At 42.5% G+C, this 27,405-nt stretch overlaps 1 protein-coding gene across 2 annotated transcripts in view; it reads left to right on the top strand.

Annotated features, from left to right (window-relative positions):
- Positions 1–1,230: 1,230 nt before the first annotated feature.
- Positions 1,231–27,405, top strand: part of LOC119446704 (HEAT repeat-containing protein 6) — a 48,765-nt gene continuing 22,590 nt past the window's right edge. The window contains exons 1-14 of one of the 2 annotated variants that reach the window (XM_049664338.1): positions 1,231–1,652; positions 2,135–2,245; positions 3,482–3,622; positions 6,725–6,840; positions 11,135–11,243; positions 12,503–12,601; positions 14,249–14,371; positions 18,266–18,356; positions 19,651–19,802; positions 20,445–20,567; positions 23,357–23,433; positions 23,989–24,118; positions 25,263–25,362; positions 26,519–26,816. In XM_049664338.1, the coding sequence (XP_049520295.1) occupies positions 1,503–1,652; positions 2,135–2,245; positions 3,482–3,622; positions 6,725–6,840; positions 11,135–11,243; positions 12,503–12,601; positions 14,249–14,371; positions 18,266–18,356; positions 19,651–19,802; positions 20,445–20,567; positions 23,357–23,433; positions 23,989–24,118; positions 25,263–25,362; positions 26,519–26,816 (1,820 nt within the window). In that variant the 5' untranslated portion in view covers positions 1,231–1,502. The remainder of the gene's footprint in view (positions 1,653–2,134; positions 2,246–3,481; positions 3,623–6,724; positions 6,841–11,134; positions 11,244–12,502; positions 12,602–14,248; positions 14,372–18,265; positions 18,357–19,650; positions 19,803–20,444; positions 20,568–23,356; positions 23,434–23,988; positions 24,119–25,262; positions 25,363–26,518; positions 26,817–27,405) is intronic. The other variant, XM_037711215.2, reaches the window with a different exon arrangement.

The raw sequence follows: 27,405 nt of genomic DNA, 5'->3' as shown, positions 1-27,405 counted from the left end.
CTACGTACGCCATGAGTTCTCAGAAAAGAATTCAGAACAGTGTCACATATTTGAGTTAGGTGGCATCAAAGCTTACCAGAAGCTTTGTCGCGTTTAGGCGCTATAGTGTAGGTATAAAACGCTGCACTACGCACATCAGGATGGTAAAAGAGAGGAAGAACGACTGGCATAGATCCCGTATGAATCAGCCAATGTCGCGCTTAACGACTGGATCAAGGTTTGTCGCTAACTTTGAAACGGTGGTGAGACCTTAGAGATGTGCACACTTTACGTGAAGTAAGTGTGCACATTTCGAAGTTTGAGTGTGCACCAACGAAGTTGATCCCATCATGGCCTTGGAAATGTCGGCTTGGGGTGCTGTAATTCTGGACCAGTTCTGGACATTGTCAAAGTGCGCCATGTTAAATTGGTAATGAGTGCATTTTGAGCCAATTAGAAAGCGTAGTAACCGTCTGGGTCTCTCTGGTGGGCTGAAAATGACGCCATTACCAAATTTGACATATATGGAGGAATTTGTAAATGTCCAGGAGGTCCAGACACGGCCTCCGAAATTTCGCGCGCTGGCAGTGCCAGCGCGTGCAATCACGGAATCTGTGGTCTAAAATAGCACCCTCGGCTAGAGAAAATCGCCCGTTCTTAAATGGGTGGTATCCAAAACCCAACGTCTATGACGTGTTTCCGGCTGCCGAATTTTTTTTCCGCCGCATGCAACCAACAAAAGCATAGCCTTCAAGACCTACTTCGGTTTACCCAGAGGGGGCCCTACTGGGACGGGGCCGGCGTGGCTTTGGACACCAGGCAAAGTTCTAAGAGAATGCAAAAAAAAGAAACTTTTTTTTTTTTTTTGCGGTCCGTATCAGGGTATCTTGTACACAGGACGTTGCGCTTGTTTGATGACAAGCCGTGACGCCTGTGAATGCCTGTAAAGCTACAACATAACAAAGTTATGGCCTCTGAGATTATTTGATGGTGCGCACAATAATGCGCGCCGTGATCACGGCGGTTGCGATGTGAAATGCAATGAGCAATCCACACCATAACATGCGCGCCTACACGAGGTGCTGTATCGCACCTGTCAGTAAACTAGGGTGAGACCAATCTAACGGATCTCGAAGGCTATAATTTTGCGTACTTCATGGTCCGAAAGCGGACATACGAGGGAGCTACAAGGGAGCTGAAAGTAGCCGGAAGTTGCTCACTGCAGTTATTTTAATCCAGGTGGCGCCCATGTATTAATCATGGCCGCCTTCTAAGGAGCTGTCTGCAATCGGCATATGTTGATATTTTAGTATTGGAACTCTTTCACGAGCACTTTGCAATATAGTTAGAGCGAGCGGTCAGGTCATCGCGATCTAACGCTGACATATGCATCTATTTCGCCATGAACTCATGTTTTAAATACGTCCATTTCGGCGCAGGTTGAACTGCTGGTGTACAACTTAAACGCGCCTCAAATCACGCTGAAAGCCAACGCCGAGGTGGTTTGCTGCCGAAGACCGAAGATGGACATCGTATTGAGACAGCAGATATGCCTCAAAGAGTGCTACGATTCTTTGCTTCGAATGCAAGAAGTCAAAGACGGCGTGGAGCTCAAACAGAACTTGCGAAAGCTGAATGAGTGCAACTACAGTTTTCAATTCATTAGTAGTCGGGTGAGAACGTCTTGATTCTGCCTAAATTGCAGGCTTTTGGGCTATTTTACGCTCTGCAAAATATTACTGCAGATGTTATTGCGATTTGTGCCTTGTCCCCCGGTACGTTTTTGTGACCCTCTGTGAAAGTAACGCGTAGTGTCTTAGAGGCGCTGGTCTTCACTACGTATATCACGCAATGTAACAACCGTATCCACTGAGACATGGTTCAACAGTCCGTGTTCGGAACCAGCGGTGAACATAAAGCATTTGCGTGCGTCTCTATCAATGCATTGTTTTCGGCGTGATCATCAATTTCTTTATTTTATTTCGACTTTACGGCTCTAGAATCAGGACAGTGTCCATTCAAAGTGAAAGGTCCAGTAAGCACAGTGGTAGGTTTGTCAGAGTTACACTCCGATGTTGCGTGTTACGCTGTTTTAGTCTCCAGGCCTGGTGTGACAAATTCTCTACCTCTCTCTCCTTTTCTCTCTTTTTTTCAGGATGCTGATGTGATAATTGTACTTCTCATCGACACACTGAATGTTGTACATGATGATGACCTGATTTCACATTTCGGTCAGCTCGTTTTTGACATCTGCACGAAACAAAAGGTACGACATTTGTTTCGAAGATGCCATGGGACTTGAGGATAGTTCTTGTCTTGATGTGAACATCAGAAATCCTGCATGCGCATATTGTTGCATTCATATGTAGCGTGTGCCGATTTCATCTGAATAGTCTGTTGAAGATGTGAATTGAATTGAAAATATCTAGAGAACTGCCCTGGCAGGAGTATGACAGTTCCTTACCCTTGTTTTCTTTGTTCCTAACCGCTGTGTCATTCCAGTGATCAACACTAGTGTGTCAAGTTTTGAGCCAATGACCAAAAGTAAAAAAGAAAAAAAAAGGAGAAAGAACATAAATTGACATGAAATCACATCCTTACCTTTATGAACAGAACAGACATAATTTTAAATTTTGTGGCATGCTACCCCTAGTATATGCATGTATGTGCACATGCACACACAGATTCAAATTCTTTCTCTAGAGTACTGTAAGTTTTCTGGAGTACTGTATTGTCCAAACAGCACCTGGTGTAATGTCTGCAGGGGTGCATTTGGGCATAAAGAGATTCTACACAGAAAAGTAAGTTTGGCTGCATTAGTAAATTACGCTTCGGCAGCACCAAAAAAAGCTACTCTTACCATGAACGAAGGCTTGATTAGCCAAAAAAATATGCAAAAACCGAAGACAGGTGGCAGTGCTGCCTTGAAGTTTTCCATCAGCTTGCCATAATGTCATTTTAACGGTGTTTTCTCGGGCCTAGTTGATTGTCTATCGGTAAACACGGACTTCATTATATTCTAAAGGAATCGAGGACTGAACCTGGTAAGCTTTGAGGACAAGTATGGCGACACGAGCCAAATAATAAACAAAAGAGCATTTTGAAATCCATGACGTCACAATCACATACCTCTGCACTGAGGTTTTGATGCAATATTCAGAAAGTATAAGTTGGCCTTCATTGTCTCATCTAGCAATTACGCTCCCACTGAAAAATGAATTAAAATTAAATTTGGAATAATATTTGATGAGTTTAAAGAGTGTTTCTCTTTAGTCTCGCTTTAAAATAAAAAAGCTTTTCCTTAGTCCTTGCCTGCTATGCAATCCACTGCTACAAATTTTGGAGAAAAATAAGCTCTCTCCTTTTAAAGATTGTGCGTAACCAGTATACAGTCAATTTTGTTATGTGTTCATGAAATGTGACTTGCCAGAAAATATGATACTCTTCAGGAGATATGACTTGCCATTGCCTACCATGTCTACAATGCTATTCATGATTTCAGGTCACATTGGAGACAAGGACTCTACACAAAGCAATGGAATACTTCCTCAAGGCATTGTCTTTCTGTAGCTTTTGGGTATTGACAAACTGCATCAGTGCCTGTGGCGCACTCCTCTACTCAAATGTGCCACGGCTGGAGCAGGCAAGGCACAGCATGTCTGGTTTTGTTGGAACATTTGCTGCAGTCTTTCTTTCACTTATTGCTCCAGTTTTTCCTTCATCTCTATCAAATCATAGCAACTGGAACAGTGTGTGTGCATGTCATCACAATCTTTTCTGAACCATTTCCTTACTAGTGTCCCAATTTTGTTTTAATTACTTAATCAGGTTCACAAAGAAAAAGCCAGTAAAGTAGTCTGTTGTGCTTGGATAGTATGACGCCATCTCTACCGTAACTTGTAGTTGAAGATATGTGAACATCTTGTAGCTGCAAAGCACATAAAACACCTGTTTTCAATCCACACTGCTGCATGGACACTCACTGCTACATGCTTTATTTTTTGCAACAGTTACTGTGACACTTTCAGCCAAACATTTAGGCCTACTGTGCTAAATCTTGTTCCTTCGAATTCTTTACTGAGGTACATTTTTTAATAAGATTGTTGCACTAAGTGCATGAGCTGAAATGTATTAAGTGGGGACACAGTGCAAAAAAATATGCTAATTTTCAGTCCAGAAACTGGTTTCAACTTTGTTACTGTTTAGGGTTCCTCTGTTATTCAAGAAGGCGCTAGCAGAACCTCCGTCACATCTGTGCAGTAATGAAGTGGGAATTTGTATTTTTACATAGGCTGGTCACACCTTGGATGAAAGAAATGCGCCTGTGATTACCGTTTTAACCCTTTGCGGTCCGGTGTCGGGCAGGGCCCGACAACGCAACACGGCCGTAGCGGTTCGCTGTCGGGCACCGCCCGACAAGGGGGTTCGGGAGTTAAATTTCGCGGTTTTTCTCACTGCGATTCATGCACATTCTTTGTATACATAATGCGCAATCTCTTGAGGGATAAATAAACTTTGTTTGTTGAAGGTGTTCTCTTTGCACTAGGGCGCAGCACAATGTTCAGCACGGCGTCTGGATACCAGAGTGTTCTCACTTGCGCGCGTAACAGCACGTTCGCGCACAATAAACACGATGCGCCATCTCTTGAGGGATAAGCAAACTTTGTTTGTTGAAGTTTACTTCTCTTTGCACTAGGGTGCAGCACAATGTTCAGCACGGCTTCTGGATGCCAGAGCGTTCTCACTTGCGCGCGGAACAGCACGTTCGCGCGGTTCGCTGAGAAGCTTGACCACTTTTTCATCGCGTGCGTTTTACGGTGGCGCACTTAGTGAAAGCTTCTAGAGGTTTCCATTGTCAATAGCTTTATTTTGTGGTGCACACAGCTGCATAATCATGCTGAGAAAGAACAGTGACACCTGCAGTACCGCCGCAACCTCTTCCAAGAGCTGGTGGGTGACGTGAGGGCTAGAGCCAAAAATCGGGGCCCGTCTGCATGGAAGGAGTGCGAGGAAAGGCTAGATGGGAGGAACCATTTCATCTACAAGCTCCCAGGCCGAAATAGCAAAGCTGTGTTGTTTGTAGCGATCGAAAAACAAACTGAGGCAGGAGGGAAACTGTGTTTTTCTCCAAAACCTGCAGTAACAGCATAACAGCACCCAGAAAAATGCTTCGAGCGGTATCACACGCTGCTCAAATATCGGTAGAGGAGTGTCCTGCAGAAGGCAAAAGAAAAAATAAATATCCTATGAGTTTTTCGTCCACAGTTTGTGGTTTTCATCGCGGTGCTGTAAACTGGCAAAATAGTTTTGGACCGGGACAGCCGGAAAGTGGGTAAAGGTTTCGGACCACAAAGGGTTAAAGTGCATTGTAACGTGAGAAATAGACAGCACGAAATGGCTGCCATCATTGTAAAGTAGTTCTCTCTTTTTTATAAGCTCAAGCAGTGGCATCAAAGGTGCGATAAGGCATGTGCAGAGGCTGACGAGTGAAGTCAGAAGCAACTTTTTGGCAGTGGCTGCAAAGGGAGCAATATTCAATGCACTATTGGCGCTTGAGTGTAATTTACCACCGCATGAGGCTTTGCACCGTAACCCAGTTTTCTGAGACATGCTGCTTAATGCCTTCAAATCATTTTGTATTGCAGTTTTCAGTGCATGTATTGCTCTACAGTCCTTCACCATTTGTAGTGTGCACATTTGCATTTGTAAAATGGCCCTTAAATGTGGCACGAACCACAGCTTTGGAACGCACCGTCGTTTCATGAGGCCAAGGGGCACAGCCTGTGATGGGCAAGTGACCTCATGCAAAAGTAGCTCATGCTCTGGCCTTTCCAGGCCACTGTGAGAGATTGATGCACCCTCTGCCCTGATGCTAAACCCATTTGTTTTACAAGCTCTGCAATTGCAACCCTGTCAGTCATTAAAAATTACTCGCCCATAAGGGATTGCTTGAGAAGTCGGGCACTGTTTGTGGCAGTGACATGCACGCAGCGTACCATTTGGGAAAGAGCTTGAAAGAATGTGCATTTAAGGAAAAAGCTGATGCAACAGAGTTGTAAAAGTGGTCAAAAGGAAGTTGCTGCTCGAAGCCACTTTCACAAAAGGTACAGAATACAAGAAAGCCCAGCATCCATTTTGGGGGGATTTTCGGGGCTGTATGTGATGTGCAAATAAAATAACACAATTCTAAATCTTTGAAGGCATTTCTTTTTTTTTTTTTTTTTTTTTTAGCATTGCCTGAGTTTTCAAAAATGATAGTTTGCGGGGGTTAAATATTGTGCAGAATGCTACTGTGGGCTCAGATTTTCTTAATTTTGCCTTCCTTATAATAAAAAATATTGCTATTTTGAATGCAAGATGGAAGTGCAATTTTAGTGGTGCCAATTATATAATTATTTCTTTCTGTGAAAACTACTGAAACATAAAAATAGGACCCTTAACATAGTTTAGGCATTCCTATTATTACATAAGGCAAAATAAAAAGATTGCTAAGCTTTCTCATCATTTGAAACAATAGTTTTTATGACTAACCATAGTCACTTAAACCTTTGAAGAGCAACAACTCCTTAACAAATTGTTATAAAATACTAAAACTTCGTACCCATCCTTATATTATGGCTATAAACATCTTCCAATTTTTATTAAAATTGCTATTTTTACACTTGCTTGTCAAGTTTGTTATTTTTTGTAGTTTTGGTATGTTATAGTGCTTTTAATGCTATCTATGATTGCTTTCCTATTTTAGTTCTGGGAGCAACTGCTCGGCCGAGGGTGTGCATTTGAAACCCTGCTTTGCTCAGTGGAGCTTGACATCAATACAAAGCTGGCAACACTTAAAGCTCTAAGAGCAATGACAATTAGGTGAGTGATATAAGCCTTATGACTTTAACGTACGCTTGTTTTTTTTTTTTTGTTTTTGTTTTTTTTTTTGTTTTTTTTGCTTTTCAGAACCTCACTACATGCGTAGATATGTCTTCCTTTTAATTTTTGTGGAGCATGTGCTTCTGATTTTTTGTATGTATGCACTAAAAGTAAGAGTGGAAACTACGTAAGGCAATAATGTCCACGAAGATAAGTATTTTGAGATAAGAAAAACTGAAGGAAACACTCATTTTAATCCTTTTAAGCTGTGTGCCCAAGTAAACCCATCTGGGTGCATGTGCACTATGGTGGTCCGTCTAAGTAAAGCTGTTCCGCATGACTTGATACACTAAGTTAGCGGAAACAAACAAACCGCACAAGAAAACAAATGAACAGAGGACATATGCAATTTTTTCCCGTCGCAACTTCCATGTCGCTTTTTTCTCTCAGTCCCTGCCTTTGCTGAGGTAGCTCACGAATGTGATACCCTTATATACTGGCGCCTGCTCTCACCTTGTTCTCGCGTTGCTCATCGTCGTGAATGTCCATCTCCCGCATTCCCCCTGTTTTTCCTTATATATACTAGTTGCACCATCTACGCAGAAGTTGGTTAAATTGAAATTGCATGACACTTTTGTTGGTATACAACAGGTGGTGCTATAAAGCTTATCTATAGGGGTTGCTCACATCAGCCTACATGCTCACGTGGCTTTTGTCTCTTGCTCTCCAGACAGGTGGCTTTTGAATGTAGAGAAAGTTAATATCTTATTGTGAACTCTTGTTCAGAGGCCTTCGATATCGGCTACAAAGTGTGTTCTAGTTACGATGATAGTGACGAAGAGGCGAAATCACTCATTGGTATAATTATAATATTCATTGAAATATTCAAATCACGAAACAATGTAGAGGTAAACCTATATCTAACGAAATTGACAAATTCCCGAAAAACTTCGTTATAAAGAGGATTTTGTTATATGCAGGTTCGGCACGAAAATTCGAAAAAGAAAGGCTTACTGTATTTACTAGATTCTAATGCCCCCTCGATTGCCGTCGTAGCGTCGTATAGAGTCACCTAGTGTCAGGTTAGTGAAGCGAAGCGCAGAGACTTGCGTATCTGCGAACTGATCCGATTCACCTGTCACGTGACTTATTCGTCCGTGATCACGTCTGTTGTGTGAATCCAGCTTTGTCAGCATCATCGAGAGGGGGGGGGGGGAGGAGAGGTTAGTGCGGAGGGGGAGAGACGCTGGCCGGAGATAAGATATGGATGAGTCGTGCATCCGTGAACAGAATCTTTTTGCAAGTATATAGTGTTGTTGTATGCGGTGATGCGCACACGATATAAGCGCGGTTTTTTTTTTTTCTTTTCTTTTTTCCAGGCTGTTGTTACTAGGGGTGTGGGTTATATGCGGGAAAATACGATAAATGGTTCAGCAGCATATCACGAACCATTTGAATTTAAAGCCTTCTAATGTGTTACTTACAAAGATGTTACTTACAAAAATTGAATTTGAGTCGCTTTGGAAAAATCTCCAGCACACAGCTGGTGGAAACGGCCGAAATGTGTCAGCCTGTTAATAATTTGTTTGTGTCTGCATTTGTAGTCAGATGCTATGCAAAATTTTGCCTTGCACTACCATGATATAATAACTTGCGGTGGCATTCAACATGTGGTGGTGGGCAGTGGGAAGTATTCACCTCCCATTTGGCAGCACTGTCTTTCCTGCCGACACTCTGGCTGGCTCGATCTGCACCACTGCCTACCAAGCACCTCCCATCGAGGCAGTCATTCTGCTTCTATTCTATTTTGTCTTGTCATGGCACCGCAATAGTTGTTACCTTTGTCATAATAAGAGCACTTCCATAAATGTATAGCAGGTTACTGAATACTGATTTAGCGGATGCATTTGCTTGAGTGGCCATGTTAGTGGCAGTCCTGGGGGCCCACATAAAGAAGGGGGTAGGGCTTGCCCTCCCTCTCTTAAATAGTTTTCTCTTGTATTGTGTCGCCGTTGCTATACGAACAAATGGGCACAAGGAGTGCGTCACTTTAAGAGAAAAGCAGGTATACAAGTGCATCTGGGTGCGCAAGAAAAGTAGGGGAAAGGTCTGCGGAGCGCAGTCAGTCCTCGTTCGGGCAGACAAACCATTCATGACGCCGGTATTCGACGGAGACTATCGTGGGAGTTTGTGGCTATCAAAGGCTCTTCCTGCATCGCCCCTGCCTGTTATGAGTTTGTGTTTTTTGGCATGGGTGGTCTCCTGTTTAGCAGCTATGCTAGTAACACTATGTTAAGGTGCTTCCGTCACCCACGCTTTCCAAGAACGCAAGGTGCCCTGCCAGTAGCAGCAGAATGTTGCGGTCGCACCAAAGACACACCACTCTCCCTAACACCAGATCGTGTTGAAAGGGACACTAAAGAGGAAAGTGATTTCTTCTGTATCAGTACGTTACCCTTCTACAAAAACACCACTCTTACCATGATAAGACGTTTGGTAAGCCAGAAAAAGTGCAATAAAAAAAGAGGGATCGCGACGCCTCCTTGAAGTTCCCGCACCTGCTTGCTGTGGCGTCATGGATTTTGACGTCTTCTAGGGCCTAGTTAATTTTTTAGCGGTAAATATATACTATACACGGAGTTCTAAAGCAGTCAAAAATTGAACATGGCGAGTTTCAGGAACTTTTGCTGCACCAATGCGGCCTAAATACGAGAAAATACTTTGAAATCTGTGACATCAGAGTGACGTACCAGCTCTGGGGATTCGGCGCGAAATTCAAAAAATGATACGTTGACCTATGCTGTATCTTCTAATAATCAACCTATTATTTCAAAATTAACGACAAAGGAGTTTTCAAGAAACACTTTATCCATCTAAACTGATTTAGTGTTTTGCTTTAGAGCCGCATCATGTCGATCACGAGACTACGTGTTACGCAACTCTGTTAAGTAAATAATTGGGAACATTCTTGCTCCCCATCAAGCCGTCGTCGCTGCCTGTGGTACCGGGAGCTTAGCATATCCGATAGTTGACTGGATCATCGACTGTCTTTGACAGACTACAGTACATTCCATCCTCTTAAGTGCCCTCCCTTTGCCACGCCCAGTGAGAAAATGCAAACAGAAAGGCTTTCCGAGAATTACTCTGAAAATTTGAACAACATAAGAGGAACTGTGGCTGAGTAGATTTATTTATTTTTTCTTTGCCAGAGAAATAATCTTTTTTCTACTCCCCCCCCCCCTTTCCTCCTTTGTTTCCCTCCAAATGGTCTGGCATTGCCACAGCCTCCTTATTTCTGAATTTCTGTCGGTATTCCCTGAAGGTTATACGTCTACAGATATTTTTATTTTATTGATACTGTCAACCCCTGTGTGAGGTCATTGCAGGGAAGGTTAAAGTCATAGTCAATCATACACAGTCTAGATACACACTCAGGTACAGAAACACGTAAAATTACACAATGCTAAAATGCACATCTAATGCATGTCCATATTTGTGGATATAATCTTTATCAACAACAGAGTTGGGTAATGCAGGCCACATTTTATTATGTTAGGCAAAAAATGAGTAATGAAACCCATCAGTGCATGATAAGTAAGGCTCAATGGCTGTACTATTATATATTTGTTCTCACACTTCTTTTTTCTGGCCTTCAAATATACTTGTCTTTATTTAGCCCTATATGTTGTTGCAAAATCTGGAAAGTAAACCTTAATCGATGCTTCTTCCTGCGACACTCCCACAGCTCTAAAACACATGGATTTCGCATGTCTGTAACTGAATCAGTCCGTCGGTATTTAGAGCATATAAAACTGGCCACCAGCCTCTGAATTTTTTCTATTTTACCTTACAGAACTTTTTGGTCTGGGCTCCATACTACGCAAGCACATTCCAAAATAGGATGAACAAATGTTTATACGCATTCAGTGTATATATAAATAGCATCAGTTATAGCTTTCCTGAACTTCTGACCATTTGCAGAATATCAGGATACCGAAACTATGGACAGAATTAGCAAAGCTTGTAGAAACATCGTGTGACACTTTGTCCAACTTCCATGCATTTGGAACATTTTCATGTAGCCTGAGTGTTCTTGTCGAAGTAAAAATCGTAGAAGAACTGTATATCAACGATTACGTCGCTACCAACACTTTATACCTTTTCTGTCACACACCTCTCTCTCCGGTAATTCAGTATTCCATAAACTTACGGAGCACCTAAAACTCTCTAATAGCTTTCAAAAAGCTTCAATATTTTCAGTGAGATGATTGCTTATGCATCTTATGCAAAACAGGAACCCTGGAGAACCATACATGCCAGATGCTTACGTCACTCGAATGGTGGAAATACTTATAGGTGTGCTCAGTGGACCGTGCTTTAATGACAGCACAGTGCAAGCACAGGCAAGTGTGATCCAGTCTTTCTTTATTTTTATTTTCTTTTTTTCTCTCTCTCTCTCTAGTACTGTAATGCTGTATCATAGTCCTGCTAACATTTTGATTTCTCGCTTATTTGCCATTGCTGAAAATGTTCACATGAAAGAAAGAAGCAAGAGCTTTGCAGAAACACTGTTACTCCATTTTGTACTTAGCAGGAAGCACTGTGGAAGGTATGCAAGTAGTCTGGTCATAAAAAGCTCACTTTACGTGTTTTGCAATGCAATTTCTTTTTATTTGAGACACTTTCTACTTCATATATTACAACTAAAACTTGTGCACATAAGGTTACATCACATTACATATTATTTCTGCACCTTTATGCTTCTAATATTCAGTGTGCTATGTTTTTGTCAGGAGCGCAAACAGTGCACTGTGGCCACTGGTAGCGCAAACTTGTCACACCACTCGTTCGTGGTAAATGGGCTCAGATCTTTGGCCCTTTTCATGCAACATTAACCTTATAGTTTGCTACATAAAAGTACGAGACCTAATGTTATGTGGAATTACATGATGCATAACTGTGTCTTTCTTTCATATGTGGCGCACTATTTTTTGGGGTGGCAAAATCTAGCTAGTGAGAGAAGTCTCTCTTGTCTTCGTAGTGTTGCCTGCTAAGTATGAAATGGGGTATAAATATTTGATCAGCTATATCAGCTACCTGCCATTTGCTTGTGGTCTCCTCACAAAGAGGTGAAATTGTGCAAATAGCAGTTATAGCCCACATCAAGCTGAATATGTCTGTCTCTTAACATAAAACTGATATTGTTGGTTTTGTGTTTTCTTCGTGATATTGACTAACATAATATTAATACCAATTTTTATCCTAGGCATCATCTGCATTTTCTTAGACCACATTTTATTTTCACAATTTGATAAGCTACTTCACTACAAGCAGTGAAAGAAGAAAGCAGGTAGAATAATTTTTTCTAAACCCAATATAACCTGTTCCCGTTTCTTTCTTTTTTCTTTGCTCTCGTGTACTTCAATTGTCATATGTATTTTCTGCTTGCTTCAGTTCTGTTTTGAGTTTTGTATCTATTTAGAATTACATGGCTTCTTTTGTTTGGGTGCCTTTGGGTTCTACAGTATGAACTAAACAAATTAATTTAGAAATACACATTGCACTTGCTCAATAGCTTTTTCTTAAAAGCTGAAAATTTTTCAGAGTTTTCACTTTGTGTGCATAGTTGATAATGCACTTTTTCCTCCTGGTTTCTTCACAGACTTTGGTGATCAGTGCCCTGAGGTGCTTGCAGAATATTTTTTCTACAAAATGGAATTTTCCCAGTGAGCACCTAGGAAATCTATTGGGCATTCTGAAAGTGAGTTGTACACAGTGGTCTGGAACTGGTGTAAAAAAAAACCCTGCACGTTATTTGAATTTGTCAAGAGATTGAATTGCCACGATTATTAGACAGTTATAGTATAGCGTACGCTATAGGCTATATTACAGTGTACGCTAAGCAGCGCATGTTTATTACAGTTTTAATAGGCCTGCTAGATCTTCCGATGTCAGAGGCCCTGTGCCATCGTCGCACCTATCTCCCGACTTCACCGATAGATGGTGCTAACATCTAGAAGGTTTCCCTCGTTAGGCTTCATCTCGTTCGAAATGAGAAGTGATCTCGAAAACTCCACAATGTTATCCATAATACACTGTCGTCGAAGCGGCCTGAGACTAAGCGAAAGTCGTTTACACAGTCATTTGCTATGAACAAAGTGAATTCTACAAAAGCAACGCCAAATTCAATTCGAAGCGGGCAGCGGGAACCGCCGTGTCATGTTTTACGTAAACTATGTAAACCACGCAAAGACTGTAACGCTAAAGTTAAGAAATAGCATGCGTACGCTATGGGTCGTTTAGCGTTCTGCACATGCGCAGTGACGACCCGCTATTTTATAGCGTACGCTAAACTTAAACTGTCTATTGTGACTTTTTGTGCAGACATTCAAACTTTTCAATATTTGACAAATTTCAAATGGTGAGCTTAGGTGAAGGTTTTATCGTTGTGCAATACCACATAACCTTTAAAAGGCACTTTGTTTCAGTTACTTGGTTGCTACATTGAGGCGCTAATGATGACACATTTAATTATTTTCTCTTCTGTCTACCGGCATTGAATGTATGGTTTCATGGAGATAGGTGCTGTCATTATATTCGCAAAGATATGATGCATTGTAGGGAAGTGTCAACATTCAAAATAAGGTAAAACTGAGGTATAGTGCTAATGGCACATATAGCAAAGCTCCTCGTTTAGTACTAGTGAGTCTAAGAATTTTGCCATTTTGAATCCCCTTGCTTTCAGTCGAAAAGAAGAAAAACATTTAATATAGCTAAAATTTCTGGTCTATGCTGATATTGATAAACCCGTTCCGGTCAAACCTCCTCTTGCCCCCTTGCATATCGCACTCGCCTCGTCATAGGAAATGGCCATTTGTCACAGCAGTAGTATTCACTGCTATACATTCGAGTGTATTGCCAGTCATCGTGATACCTAAATATATATTAAGTTCCAGCTGCGTCAGGATGCTCCCCACATTGTAGAAACGCAGATGCAATGGGAAGCCCACCAGTTAACCTAGTTGTGCTGCCCTTGTACCTTTGTTTTTTGATAGAAGCTATTGCATATCTCCCCAAGTTTGCTTTGAGGCCATTCATGCTTAGCTCATGTGTTCCCTCTAGCATTACTCATGATGGTAGAGATGTTCCTGAATGCTGGGCAGCAGTCTTAAGCTAAGTCAGTCTAGAAATAAGGATGACCAGTCATAGCAAACAGATTCTTGGGGTTTTCCTGATTACTATAAACATAAGTGGACTGTATTTTTTTAAATTTCAGTAATTACCCGTAGTGCACATCCACCTATTTCTTTTTACTCTGCTCTCTCCGATAAATAAACTAATGTGTTCTTTCATTGTTTTTCTTTTTGTTTCTTTCTCTCTCTCTCTGTCTTTCTTTTTTTTTTCCTAGAGCCTCTCCTTTTTCGGTTTCCCGGGACAGAAGAACAGGCAGTATCTCGTCCTTAATCCAAGCCCATTGTGCACACATTTGCCGTCAGTTGCAACCAGTGATGAATCTCAGAGTCTGTCTAAGGTAAGTCTACCAAGCTCCTTATAAATGTCAACTAGACATCATTATAAATAAAGCTGCCAAGTAGGGGCTGCAGTGATACGCTGGAACTTTATGTTTTAGAACAAATGGCTTTCTTTGGCTACCATTTTTCATGGTAGAGTGCCAATGCCCAGTGATCTTGCCAGAGGGAAAGCGCCAGAGGTCGGAAGATGAGAAAATGCTCGCTGAATGGTCCTCCCCATGTTAGCGCTTCCATCGCACTCAGAAAAGCGGGCACCAGCTTCGGAGATGGGAGAGGGAAGTGGTGGGAGAGGAGGGTTGCAGGGTGCATTTTTTGCCAAACGCCAACTATACTTAGTTCCTTGAGAGCATATGTGTCTCATGTGCTTTGTACAGTCCAAAGGTTTAGATGCATGCTGTGCTTAGTGGTGGCGCTGTGTTGCGTTTCTCTGCCACCTAGGCTTGCTGGGCACATTCATTGCTGTAGTCCATTGTGTGTCTTTTGTTGAGGTGTGTCGTTTTGTCCGCTGCACGAAATGCTGAAGATAGATACCATTGTCCACAGCAAACGAATTTGATGATTGCCTGTCGCTAGCAGGCCAGCCTATTTACTTACTTAGATAATCATCATTGATGATTTGTGCATGATATTTTTTTAACCAATCCTTCGTTTCACTTATCTGTGCTCCAAAAGATGTTTGCTTATCAAGTTTGACAAAAATTGGAATAGAATTGTTAAGTTATTCCTAATGAAGTTTCTGTGCTCAACTTCCTTACATAATGGCGATGTGTTACTGTAGCATGACTACTGCTCCATTGTGTATTACAGCATAGCTGTAAAAGGGAGTTGCACAACACTTCCCGTGCAGCGGCGTTGACGGTGTGGCTGATATGAAATGTAAATGCAGCGCAACGTTCGGCGGAGCCCCGAATTCGCTTTGGAACGGAACGATCAATGATTATAAAATAAAAGTTTGCTTTCATATATCTCATTCGAGTCGGTAAATTTTGTGCTTTTCTTAGCCAGTAAACCATAATTTTATTTCTCATGTCACCTCCACATTGGAGGTCAACCACGAGTTCATACGGCTGCGGCGGTAAAAGTAGACACCACCGTGCTGCGACACAGCCTACATGGGAACTGTCACAAAGAACAGCCAGCCATGACCGTGCTTGAGTGCGGCAACTGCTGCATTCGAGCATGGCTGTAAGCCAGCAAACAGACCCCTAGTACTTCCGAAGAATGTGAGAACTCGCTTATCAGTTGTCAGATTGGCATACGTCTGTCAAGAGTTATTTTTTTCTCGTTAGTTGATCTAACAGTAAGGTTCCTGACCGTGTGGGTGGCATGAGAGAGCATAAATCAACACAAGACAGAACTTCAGAACAAGAGAGATAATGGAAGTGTTAAACTGTAGGTAAACAAGAGATGCTTCAAAGTGAAGCCAACGTTTCGACAAGGGAACTAACAGACAAGTCCCATTCTCGAAATGTTGGCTCCACTTTGAGCCGTCCCTTGTTTGATCATTGCTAATCATGTAAGAGGATGCGATTAGGATTCAGCGTTCATGGTTTTTATTTTCTAAAAATTGGGCACACTCTTCTCTGTTTTTATTTCCACCCCAAAATTGAGCACTTTTCAGTATTTCTAGGTGAACATTAACCAACTTTTTCAATGGAAAATGTTTTGGGTTAAGTTTACTGTTTTGTTTTGGTTCTTTTTTCCAGTGAATATCTGGTTCACTAATTTTGTTGGCACTGAAACAATCTGTATAGCTGCACAACCTACTCTTCAACACTGTAGTTGCATCCAGTACACAAGTTTTCGAGAAGCTATCTACAGTAAAATCTCAGTGATACATATCTCACGGGGTCACGTGAAATATTCATATGACCCGAAATTTGTATCATCAAAGGTTAACATAAAATCAAGAAAAAATTTATTTTCACCAGAAAAGATTCCTAATAGTGGAACCTCATTGATACCTTCCTCGCTGCTGCACTTTCCCAGCTGCTACGTCGAGTTTTCGCGGTCTTGACCTAAATCCCATTGACTTCCATGTATTAATATTAAGTTCCCCATGATTCATCGCCAATCTGTAATGTTCCTGCATCTTGCGTTGCTTTTGAATGTGGCGGTCACGTAAATTTAGCGGTGCAGCCAGCTTGTACGTTGCAACAAGTGACCGATGCATTGCAACAAGCGACTGGCACGTTGTAGATACGATGCAGCCACGTGGGTGCCGTATCTTGAAAGTGATCTGCGACGTGCGCAAGGTCCGCGCTTGCACTGACCTCATCGTCAAAACGATCTGTGATGTTGACAAAGTGCACCCAGTGTGGGTAGCTTCGTATGTGCTGTGCTTTCGACGTTTAGTTCGCCTTGAAGCGAGAGACAGTGCAAAGGTCAATTCGCTCGCTGCTGCTGTTGCACTTCCTCATGCCAGCGTTTCGATAGCGAGTGTCCGCTGTCATTGAGCGAGATGTGTTAATGGTTACCTTTGCATGCATGACATCGTGCTTGTTAATTTAGTTAGTGGGCGAATGTTTACAAGTTTATGCGGCCGGTACAACTACTATCCTTACTTCGTACAGCTGTCTAATAATTTGCTGTCACAATCGTTGCTTCATCTTTCGGGTGAAACTGCGACTTTTTTTTTCTCCGCGGTCCCCTCATCGGCAAGGCTGTATCGGCAAGGCTGTATTGCGGTCCGGTCCGCTCGACGCGGGAACCATTGAGAGATTGCGCAGCCGCGTGACATAGCCGGTTGCTTGGCGACAATGGATCTCGCTGTGCCGGCTTGTCTGTGCCAGTTGCTCTGCTGGCTCGGCCGCCGCCACTATTGCTCATGCGTTTGTATGATCCGCAACGGCGCGGCAACACGTTCGGAACAGTCGATTTTTTTTTTTTTTTTTTCGTATTGTGAGCAATGTATTTCGGCCAGGGAATGTTCCGAATTCGTATCACACCAAAATTCGTATCAGCCGGGATTGTATCACCGGGGTTTTACTGTATATAGCAAGGGTGCAACTCCATATGGCGATGTGACTATACAGAGGGAATGCATTTGGTATTGATGATACCGTTCTTATAACATTATGCAAGTACAGAGCTTCTACAAATAATTTTTTTTTTTAATGACGAGGTAGATAAGACCCCACTTTACCGATAGTGAGCTTGCCACTGCAGTGGCGGCAGTGATCGCGGTGCAAAAACTACAAGGACCCAGGCCATGGATCCCTGGACCCCTCTGCATATGGTCCCCGCTTCTCATTTTGATTGTGTGGTGATTGACAAAACACAAGCAAATGAGAAAAAAGTGAAAATTGCTTGGTATGAGGCATCAGAGCGCACATAAGCTCACAGCTGTGTACCAAGCACCATCCTAGCTTTAATGTTAATTTACTTTCACTGACCCTTTCGGTTTAAGCCGAATCCCGGTGTAAAAATTTCGATGTACCTTTTTCTTTCTCATCGCAAGACCACTGAATTTTATTGACTAGTCTGTTAACTAATGGGCAGAAGCATATCGGCTCACTGAAAATGAATTAAACTCAGCATCGTGTTGACTAAGCTAAGTGTTGTGTGAATTGGCACCTACTCATCTCTAGAAGAACCAGCAGGACAAAATACAACGGTGTTGAGAAACCTTTCTTCTTCATCCCTTTCTTGCATCATGCTGAGCCTTGTGATGGCGAATCATGTTGATTTCATGTCTCTGTGTTCATGTAAGAGTATGATTTCATCTGTACTCACTTTCAGTATCATTCATTGAACAATAAAAAACACTTACAGTAAGGGTGATTCTTGTTAAGCAAGAATTTTTTGTTTATGTACGTTATCTGATGGTTTTGCTAGGACTTTGGTTTGTTCACACTTTCATTCCTGGTCGTCTGTTGTTACTCCACTTGAAGCCAGCAACACCAAGGCGAAGGAATCGTAAGAAGAAGGTCAAGAAAGGGAATGGATGTCTGAAGGAGGATACTCCAGAGCAGTCTGAAGAAGGTACATTAAACTGTTCATATCGGGGTCATGTGCTTGACAGGCCATCTTACCTTGCTGCTGTAGAAACTTTTGCACTGATAAAGTCATGGATCCATATCTGTGCTAATCAATTTTTGATGCTGTGTGCATTTTACAAGGTTTTCAAGTATGACCCCTGCAAAATATAAAAGTGCATCAGTCTGTTAGTGCAGGGCTGCACACCTCAAAACTAGCAAGGACCAATACCAACTTTTATGGGAGACACACAGGCTGCACTTTAGTGGGAAACGGTGTGTCTTTTGATTGAAAAAAAAAAAGTCGGTTTATTGTCATTCACATTCAGTGAAAACCTATTGGAAAAGCACATGTTGGGAATATATTAAGAGAGGTCTGTGCCAATGATGGCGGTCTTGGCGTTATTAACTTAACGAATATGTTCAGTGATTATGCGTCTTTTATATTTCCTCCCAGCTAGAGATCCTTGCTTCTATACCCTTCTTGTTTTAATGTTTCTGATGCTGCCAACAATTCATGTTGTGCATTGTATTTGGTGACAAAATTGTGTTTCTCACCTTATGGCCATGCTCTGATTACACCACCACCATACCTTAGGAGTCTAAACTTGGCCGTGGGATGCTAAAGTCTGATCGCAGGCCACATGCAGCCCGCGGGTTGTATATTGTACAGCCCTACCTAAGTGTATACATATTAATAGTGCAGTTTTACCAGAATACCTGAAGAGAGCAATGTAGAGCAGCAGCAGTGGCGACACCTCGTGGCAATTTGTTCAGTTAACCATGTAGATTGTTGCATAGTGCAGCTGTTTTCTCTTGTCCGTTAACCTAATGGTTTCTGCAGCCATCTAGACTTCCTCATGTTGTGCATTGTCCTGCAAAAAAAGTGTCATGCAACTGAAGAATGCTCCAGCACTTTCTGTGTCACATGATATTGGCACTTGTGTTGCTAGTTATGACCCCATTCCAATACTCCAGCAAAGTGGCAGAGCTACTCTTCAGCGAGAGTTGTGGTCTGTGCTTCTGGAGAAAGGAAAATTTAGAAAAGCAAATTGCATTGGCTTCAAAGTAAGTGGGCAAAAAAAGAAAAAAGTTGCACAGGTGGAAGCATAGACGAGTGGCATCAAATGAGGCAGAATGCAAGACTGCTGCAATGTTTTGATCTGTTGTCATAGAAACAGGGATGGCTATCTTTTTATTTGCTATGTGACTTGTGAATGAGGCAGTATTTCTGGCATTTGCAATACAGCTCAATTTTTTTTTTCTTTCTCAATCCTTTTAAATTGCTGTAATTTCCACAGAGGGCATGAAGACTCCTCTTCAGTTTTGGAAAAAGACGTCAAGTTCAGAGTCGGAGTTTTCTGATTCCGAAGGAAGTCAGGTGGTGAGGCAACGACATTTGCAAGCAAGTGTCCGTCGCAATGTCTACTTCACTCTCGCTTACATTACCAAGGTGAGCATTGTTGTGTCCACTACTTTTCTTTCTCAGTCTTCTCCCTCCACCTCCATTTCTTTATTAACATACTTTCTTAATATTATATGTTGATGATTTTTTTCCTAGCTGTCCTTTTTGGCAAGAAGATTGTCCAGGTTGCGCATGATCTTGTATTGATGCTGGGGCCCCCGAAAAAGAAACTTAAGGAAGGATTAATGTAGTTGACTTGTTTAGTAACTACTTTTGCTTGGAAAGCAGGGTAACTAACATCTTCATCTCTGTTATTAACCCCATATTCCGAAGTGCCTAAAACAAAAGGCAGAATTTAATTTTTGTTTCTCTAAATTGTTTGCTCATAATATCCCAATCTAAATAAATTGTGTGTGTGATCTGCTACTTATGTTCACACAAATGCCTAAAGAAGAAAAGCTGGGAGGAAAAATTGCTTTCTTCGTTACACTCTCTTGCTAGGCAAATTCTGCAGTAGCCTTTATGTACACTTTGGAGCAGGCAAAGCACACTCCACCAAAGTTCTGTTAACATGGTTGATTGCATATTTGTATTGTCCAACACGTTCACCAAATCATGTTTATGCTGCAGTATATCATGCTGTCGGGGTAAACGGGTGAAGTGTCTTCTGTGCTATATTTGGCATTTCAGGTCGTTGACAGCCGAGAGATGTTTGGCTACTGGCTTCACTTTCTTCCTGATATACCGGTTACTATTGGTGCACCTCAGACTCAGACAGTTCTCTTGACCATTCTCAAGGACCCGAACCCACAGGTGTGTTTATGTATGCACTTCCAGCGCTTGACATTCTCACAATTAGACTAAATGAGTTCTGTTTTGAAAACGCCTTTCGAGTCTATATAAATTGCACAGAATCTTCGTCAAAAACATGTTATGTGTTTATTGACTGAAATGGTGTCACAAAGAATTATTGTCCTTTGGAAACTCAATTACATTCTGACACTGTCCATGAGTATCTTATATAAAAGGTTGCTATTTTGTCCTTCTGGTGTGCCATTAGTATAGATTCTGTAGCCCATAACAGACATTGACAGTGGTGGTCCAACTGCGCCATTTGCGCCATATTGCTACAATTCGACTTGCCTGCTCCTGGCTGTGCCCACTCAAGTGCCATTTGCGCCAACTGCGCAAAAGTGTGCTGTTTTTGCCTTTTCACGATAATGCAATGTTTTCAGTAGGGTTTGTCAAGGACCAATTTTCTGGACATGCCCAATAATTCAGACGCCTTCATGGCACTGCCACGGTACCCCATAGAGTCAATGCATAAGAACGTCTGAAATTTCGGACGCAAAAACCCTTCGCTGTCTGATTTTCCAGACTTTTAGCCAGGACCACAGGTCCGAAACAGCATTGATCGAAGCCACTGCGGCCGCCATTTTGATTATCTCGCTGCCTCAAACAGGCGCTCTCGCACGCAGATCCGCTGGCAAGTATAGCCACCACCCCAGCAACGCTAGCCCTAGCTACTTCGACGTTTGCTACCAAGCTTCTTGCTGTTCGGTGCCGTGTTTTTCATTAAAACAATTCACCGCTGTTGGCAATGGTGCTGACTCCGCCTTTGTAATTCTCGCCAATGGCTTCACAGCTCGGAAAGCATGACGCGTTGCATAATGCCGGTTCCCGAAAGTCAGCTTCGCCTCAATACAGCACTGTTACGCGGTGAAACATACGCAAAGTATTGCAATGAAGCATGGAAAGGGGTAATTGTCACGGGACACAGTATCTATTCCTTAAGTATACACGCGTGCACCCGCTGTCTCCTGTCACAGTAAAAGCATGGATACGCCTAATAAGTGTACTGGCAGGCCTTCAGAGCCATTTTGAATGTGCCTGTGGCGATTTGAGCCCTTGGGAGCAGTAAAAGGCATGCATGTTCCTTGGGCTGTCGATGATTCCGGGGTGATCTTGCGCAAAACGTGGCCGAGTCTCGAAGCATAACCTCGCAAAAACTTGGTCGAACCGAGATAAAGCTAGGTGTGGCTGCCAGCTTCGCTGTTTACCCAGACTTCGCACCACTAGTGTGAGGCTGGGTAAACAATAAAATAAATGCAATGAAAAGAAATAGTGCGGTAAAGCATATCAAAGCACATCTGTCATTTGGAATGCACATAAGACATTTCCATCACTTTTTCCATTATGCCACAGGGGCTCCCTAGCCACTGTGGCGTAATGGGCAACGAATATGCTGATGAAGCTGCTCGATCTGCTCATGAAGACGGCGCACAGGAACCAATTCCGCTGTCAAGAACAGATGCAGCAGCTGAAACTTTGAGTGCTTGCAAACGATGCCACACAATCGTTGTGGAACACACCTAGTTTGCAACACACACGTCTGCATCGACTGGACCCCTGTCTTCGACTTCGACCTCCACCTGGACTATCCCGACCCGAAACAACAGTACTTTGCCGATTGTGGCTTGGTGTCGCATTTACAAAGTCGTTTGCTTTCCGCATTGGATGGGAGGATAGTGCTGCGTGTGACCACTGCGGCGACGAGGAAACAATCGTGCACGTACTTTGTCACTGTCCCCAATACAGCGCACATAGGCAGTCACTCGCGACCGCGCTGGCACGTCTCGACGACCGGCCGCTTTCGGAGCAGACAGTCCTGGAACGCTGGCCTATACAGTCGTCACACAACAAGTCAGTCAAGGCACTCTTGAAGTTTTTGCGATCGAGTGGACTATCTGACAGACTATAGTTCTCACAGACGTTTCCAACCTCCTCCTTTTCTTTTTTTAATTCCTTGAACTTTTTTTTTTCGTGACTGCTTTTTCTCTTCCCTATTCTTTCTGCCTGCCTTTCATTTCCCCTTGCCCTTCCCCCAGTGCAGGGTAGCAAACCAGAATCTTTTCCGGTTAACCTCCCTGCCTTTCCCATCACTTTTTGTCTTGTGCGTGACGGTGCAAATTGCCCTAGCACATTTGTAACCTTATGTCTGTCTTGCTCATTTTTGTTCTCACTAGCCTACAAAATTTATTATTGAAATGTTTGCAAAATACTGTGCATGGTATACCGTCCGTGGGAAGGCAAGCTGTTGTCGCTGTTGGCTTTGTGTCTTGCTTCACTGTTGAGCAGCACTTACTGATTGCACAGTAATAACAAGCTTCGCCAAATAGCTAGAGATTACTGCTCTACTACTCCAAGTATTCCAAAACGACCAATGTTTCTGCTCCGAAACTGCTCCAAAATGCTGGTGTGGCTGCTCCTAAATTGCTCCAAATCCTAAACTGGTTGGGCCACCACTGCAGACAAGGACAACAACAAGACACAAGTAATAAACACATGGGGCTTTTTATCTTTCTCTACTAGTAGTTGTGAGTTAGTGCCATGTGAGTATCACTTGCGTCTTGCCATTGTCCTTGCCCTTTATGCTCTATGTAATCTGTATTATATAGAAGAGATTACATGTCCTCTGGTGCTCCGTCAATACTGTTGTTCTCACTAGCAAGTAAAGATTAAAATTTTCAACAATTCATTGCAGTACAGATTTTTAATGGGCTTGACGTGCAGCTGACTACTTTTTCTTCCCCCATTTATAGGTTCGGGTAGCAGCTCTCGATTTGTTGACTGGCTTTGTGACCAAGTACAAGCCATTCCTAGGACTTGCAGCCTATAGGTAATGCAGGACATGTTTCTCCTTTGGGTATATTGAATTGCTTCAATTTAAGGGCACAGACAACTTTGATGTACTGGACAGTGTTGATTTATGCCATCACTGAACTTGGTAGCTTCATTTCTGTATTGTCCGTTGTACATCCTGTTGATTTAGAAACATCTTCTACACCTTTGAATAACCGGTAAATAAACAGACTTTATTTTGATATTCGTGTTTACCTTTCTTTTTTCCTGCATCTTGTAAATGTTGGCCACTTTTCATATGATTTGAATGCCATTTGATTTTCTTAAGACGTGCATTACATTTATAGAAACCTACTTTGGCAGCCTGTTTTGGAGTCATATATAAAATAAATGATAACAAGTTGTAAGAAATGTTATCTGTGGCAGTACCATCATGGACTGTTGATGCAGAAAATGAACCTACAAATTTTGTCACTGCTTACCTTACTGCCTGGTTATTTTTTATTATTATTGTTTTTTTCATTGGCATGGGAAATGACTCCAGTGTCTGTGTTGATGATGCCAATATTTCTTTTCCTCTGATTTATCGTAGTGGCCCAAAGAGAACAGCATTCACCACTTTGTCCGAAACTGTGGCTGCCATCCTAGGAGAAGTGCATCGGTGCCTTCATCTAGCCATTATTGCAGAGAACAATCCAGCTCAAATTATTCAGCTTCTCAAGGTCTGTTACCCTGCTTCAGTGCTCAGTACATTTTGCATACTTAAGCAATCACGCGTTACCAGTTCCTTGCATGTTGTTGGCTGCCTGATCTTGACCATGTATTTTGATGATAAGTGGAATACATTTTATATGAAGATATTCTAGAAGCAGGGAATTTGTCTCTTTTCCAAAAAATACCTCCGTGGTAGAGTTGAAGTTGAATGAAACTGATTTCAGTTTTGTGAAGGCATCCTTGTTCAAATGGTTTGATTTATTATGAAATCATGTAAACATGACTTGCCCAGTCTGAGCCATTTCTTCTAAGTAACCTTACGATGCACCTTGAAGAAAGGATCGTACATGTTTTGAACAAAGAAACAAACCTACAAATAAAAAATAAAAACAAATACTGCACTCCATGAAGGAACATCTGCACTTCAATACAGTATGGCATTACAGTGGAATCTCGTTGATACGATTCTGCATAATGCGTTTTTCGCGAGAATATGTTTCTTTTTATTTTCCCGATAATACGATTTGTTTGGATATTACGTTGTATCATACAATTTTCAGATGATACGCTTTATTTTTCGGCTCCCATGAAGATCGTATCAACGAGATTCCATTGTACATTTCATCACACCTTCAGAGGACGTGAACACCCTGTACAGTCTTATACCGATGTCATAGGGGACACTTTCAATCATGATTGAGCCTGATCGGGATAGAATTTCTCAATCTCAATTGGTTCGATTGCACAAGATGTGGAAGGGGGAGCCAATCAGGATTGAGAAATTCTATCTTTATTTGGCTCGCTCGCGATCGAAAATTCCTCATCTGGCTGTCGTATTATGTGTTGCTGGCCAAGTTGTATTATTTGCAGCGCACAGCTGCTATGTTTTGGTTTTTGTGAATCAGTTGCAGTGAAGTTTGAGTGAGTGTACATGTAATTTTGATGTCATACTTAGTCGCTTATTGCTTATTTCTGATTTACACATTCTATTACAAAGAACTTGCACAAGTCAAGTAACGTAGCGATCACTAAAGCCTTTTGTGTGCATGAGAGCGTACCATTATGTGAACATATCATTTTGTTGACGTGAATCTTGTCCTTCCCTCTTCCTTTTCTCTCACAACTTCCCCCAATCCCTATTGCTGAAAACAGTGCCTAGCAGCTGTAGTCACAGGATCTCCATATCATCGTTTGCAACAAGGACTTCTGAGTCGTGTCATTAATGACGTGGCTGCCTTTATGGACAACAAAGGTTTGTTGTGCTAAATCATTGTCTGGCTTGTAGTGCTGTCCACAAACATGTTTTCCAGTGCCATTTTAGGTGCACCTCTTTAAACTGAAATCATGCCTGGTGCATTCATTGATGCAAATAAAGATTTTTTTTTTTCTGATTGTGCTATCAACTGCAAAATTTTAAAGCAAGTGAAGACCATAGAAACACTGCATCCTCTTAAGGCCATTGCATATACTCTAGAATACTATATTGCAGCACATTTTACTCTTGCAGTCTACAGTTGTGTATGCTATCATCACAGGCTGCATTTGTTCCACACATCCTCATGTGACAGAGGATTAAGCGAGTCCCACTGCTGAAGAGAGAGCACTGGCTTTCTGCTGGAACATCTGTCGACCTTTCCATGTGTTGGACAGTAATATTTGGCCCCTATACAATAAAATAAATTATGGAATGTTATTTAAACCAAAGCCACAATCTGGCTGTGAGATATGCCACAGTGGGGGTCTCCAGATTACTTCCAACCACCCAGGATACTTTAATGCACACTCAAAGCTTGGTATACAGGCGTTCTAGCATTCGCCTGTCATAAACTGTAGCTGCCACAGCCGAGAACCGAACCTGTTATCCTCGTGTTCTTGGCAGAATGTCATAGCTACTGTGAGACATAATTGTCTCTAAAAAGAAGCACACAAACCATATCTGTGTGTCTATTTCTTTCTACGTCCTCATTTAGTCGCGCTCACACATTTTGTCATAAATTCTAACCAACTAGCCCGCCAACAGGTTTTAACACAAAGCAAAATAGGAAAAAAACAGTCAGGACGACATGGGCGGCTATTCTCTTTCGTGTCTGTGATGCTTTCATGGTTGTTTTCTTTTGTGTCTGTGGTTTGTGCGCATTCTTTTTAAAAAAGCTGCTATTATTTCTCACAGCGAGTACCAACTAGGCGAACAAGTTCTTCTGAAGCCATAGCTTCATAGCTGAAGCAGGAACTTAGCCTTCATGATAATTTCTTACACACTGCTGTTGTTTATGAGGTGCCTTAAACTGCGCAGCTAGCAATGAGTGTAGTACATTAACAATGTTTATTAATATAATTTAGGTTCACATATGTTGGGTTTCAGCATGATGTAAGGAACATTGAGCTCTCATTCTGCTTGCATTCCACAGGTGTCCAGGTGCAGGTGGCTGCCTTGACTGTACTGGGTGCAGTTGTGAATGTGACTCCATGGCCAAAGGAAGTTGCTGCAGCGTTGGAGCCGAGCAGCACTCCTGGGTTGAGAAGCAATGGCACTGAAAGTACAGAGAGCAGCAGCAACTTTCCTGGCTCTTGCTGGCTTGCTGCGGCTTGTGCTGAAAAGCTGCTGGCTGACATGACCGAGTCTGTTCGGATAGCCACAACAGCTGTGCGTGTGGAAGCACTCCAGGTCCTGACCAACATGTGCCAGGGATACTTTGCACAGCTCATGTATGTTTCTTTAGTACAGCTTGTGCTTATAAAACGACTAACATAAATAACCTCTCCTGTTTGCTTGGTGCGTTGTGAGAATGTAGTAAAAAAATATTTATTCCATTGAGAGTATGGTATCCTTTTTAACAGCGGAGCTGTTTAAACTCTTGGTTAGGCCGCGTAGTTGGAACAAAAAACTGTGCCTAGCGATGACGTGACCATGCAACCACCTCACGGAGCGGCGTGTGCTTCACCTCCTCTCCGTGCACATGTTGCATTGGCATGGGACGTTAAGGAGACGGAAGGAGAGCATGCGCGTGGCACGCACTATGCTCGAGAGAGAGAAAGAGAAAATGAGGGAGAGGGAAAGGAATTGTAGCAGCACCAACAAGGCAACACGCAGAGCTGCTGCCGACGCTGTCCGTGTTTCCCCGCGCTCGTGCCGAATGCGCGTGGTGTCCGTGACGGCAGCCAGTGCCTCTCGCGGCGACTCGGCAGGTTTTGACCAGCCACGCTCCGGCAAGTGTGGAAGCGTAGCTTGGCCGTGACGTCAACGGTGGCAGAACTCTCGTTGCCTCTGTTGCGAGTACATGTAGACTTGACATGG

The sequence above is a fragment of the Dermacentor silvarum genome, chromosome 3 (assembly GCF_013339745.2).
Source record: "Dermacentor silvarum isolate Dsil-2018 chromosome 3, BIME_Dsil_1.4, whole genome shotgun sequence".
Classification (NCBI taxonomy): domain Eukaryota; kingdom Metazoa; phylum Arthropoda; class Arachnida; order Ixodida; family Ixodidae; genus Dermacentor; species Dermacentor silvarum.
The sequence above is the reverse complement of the archived record's forward strand: the minus strand, read 5'-3'. Positions and strand labels throughout refer to the sequence as shown.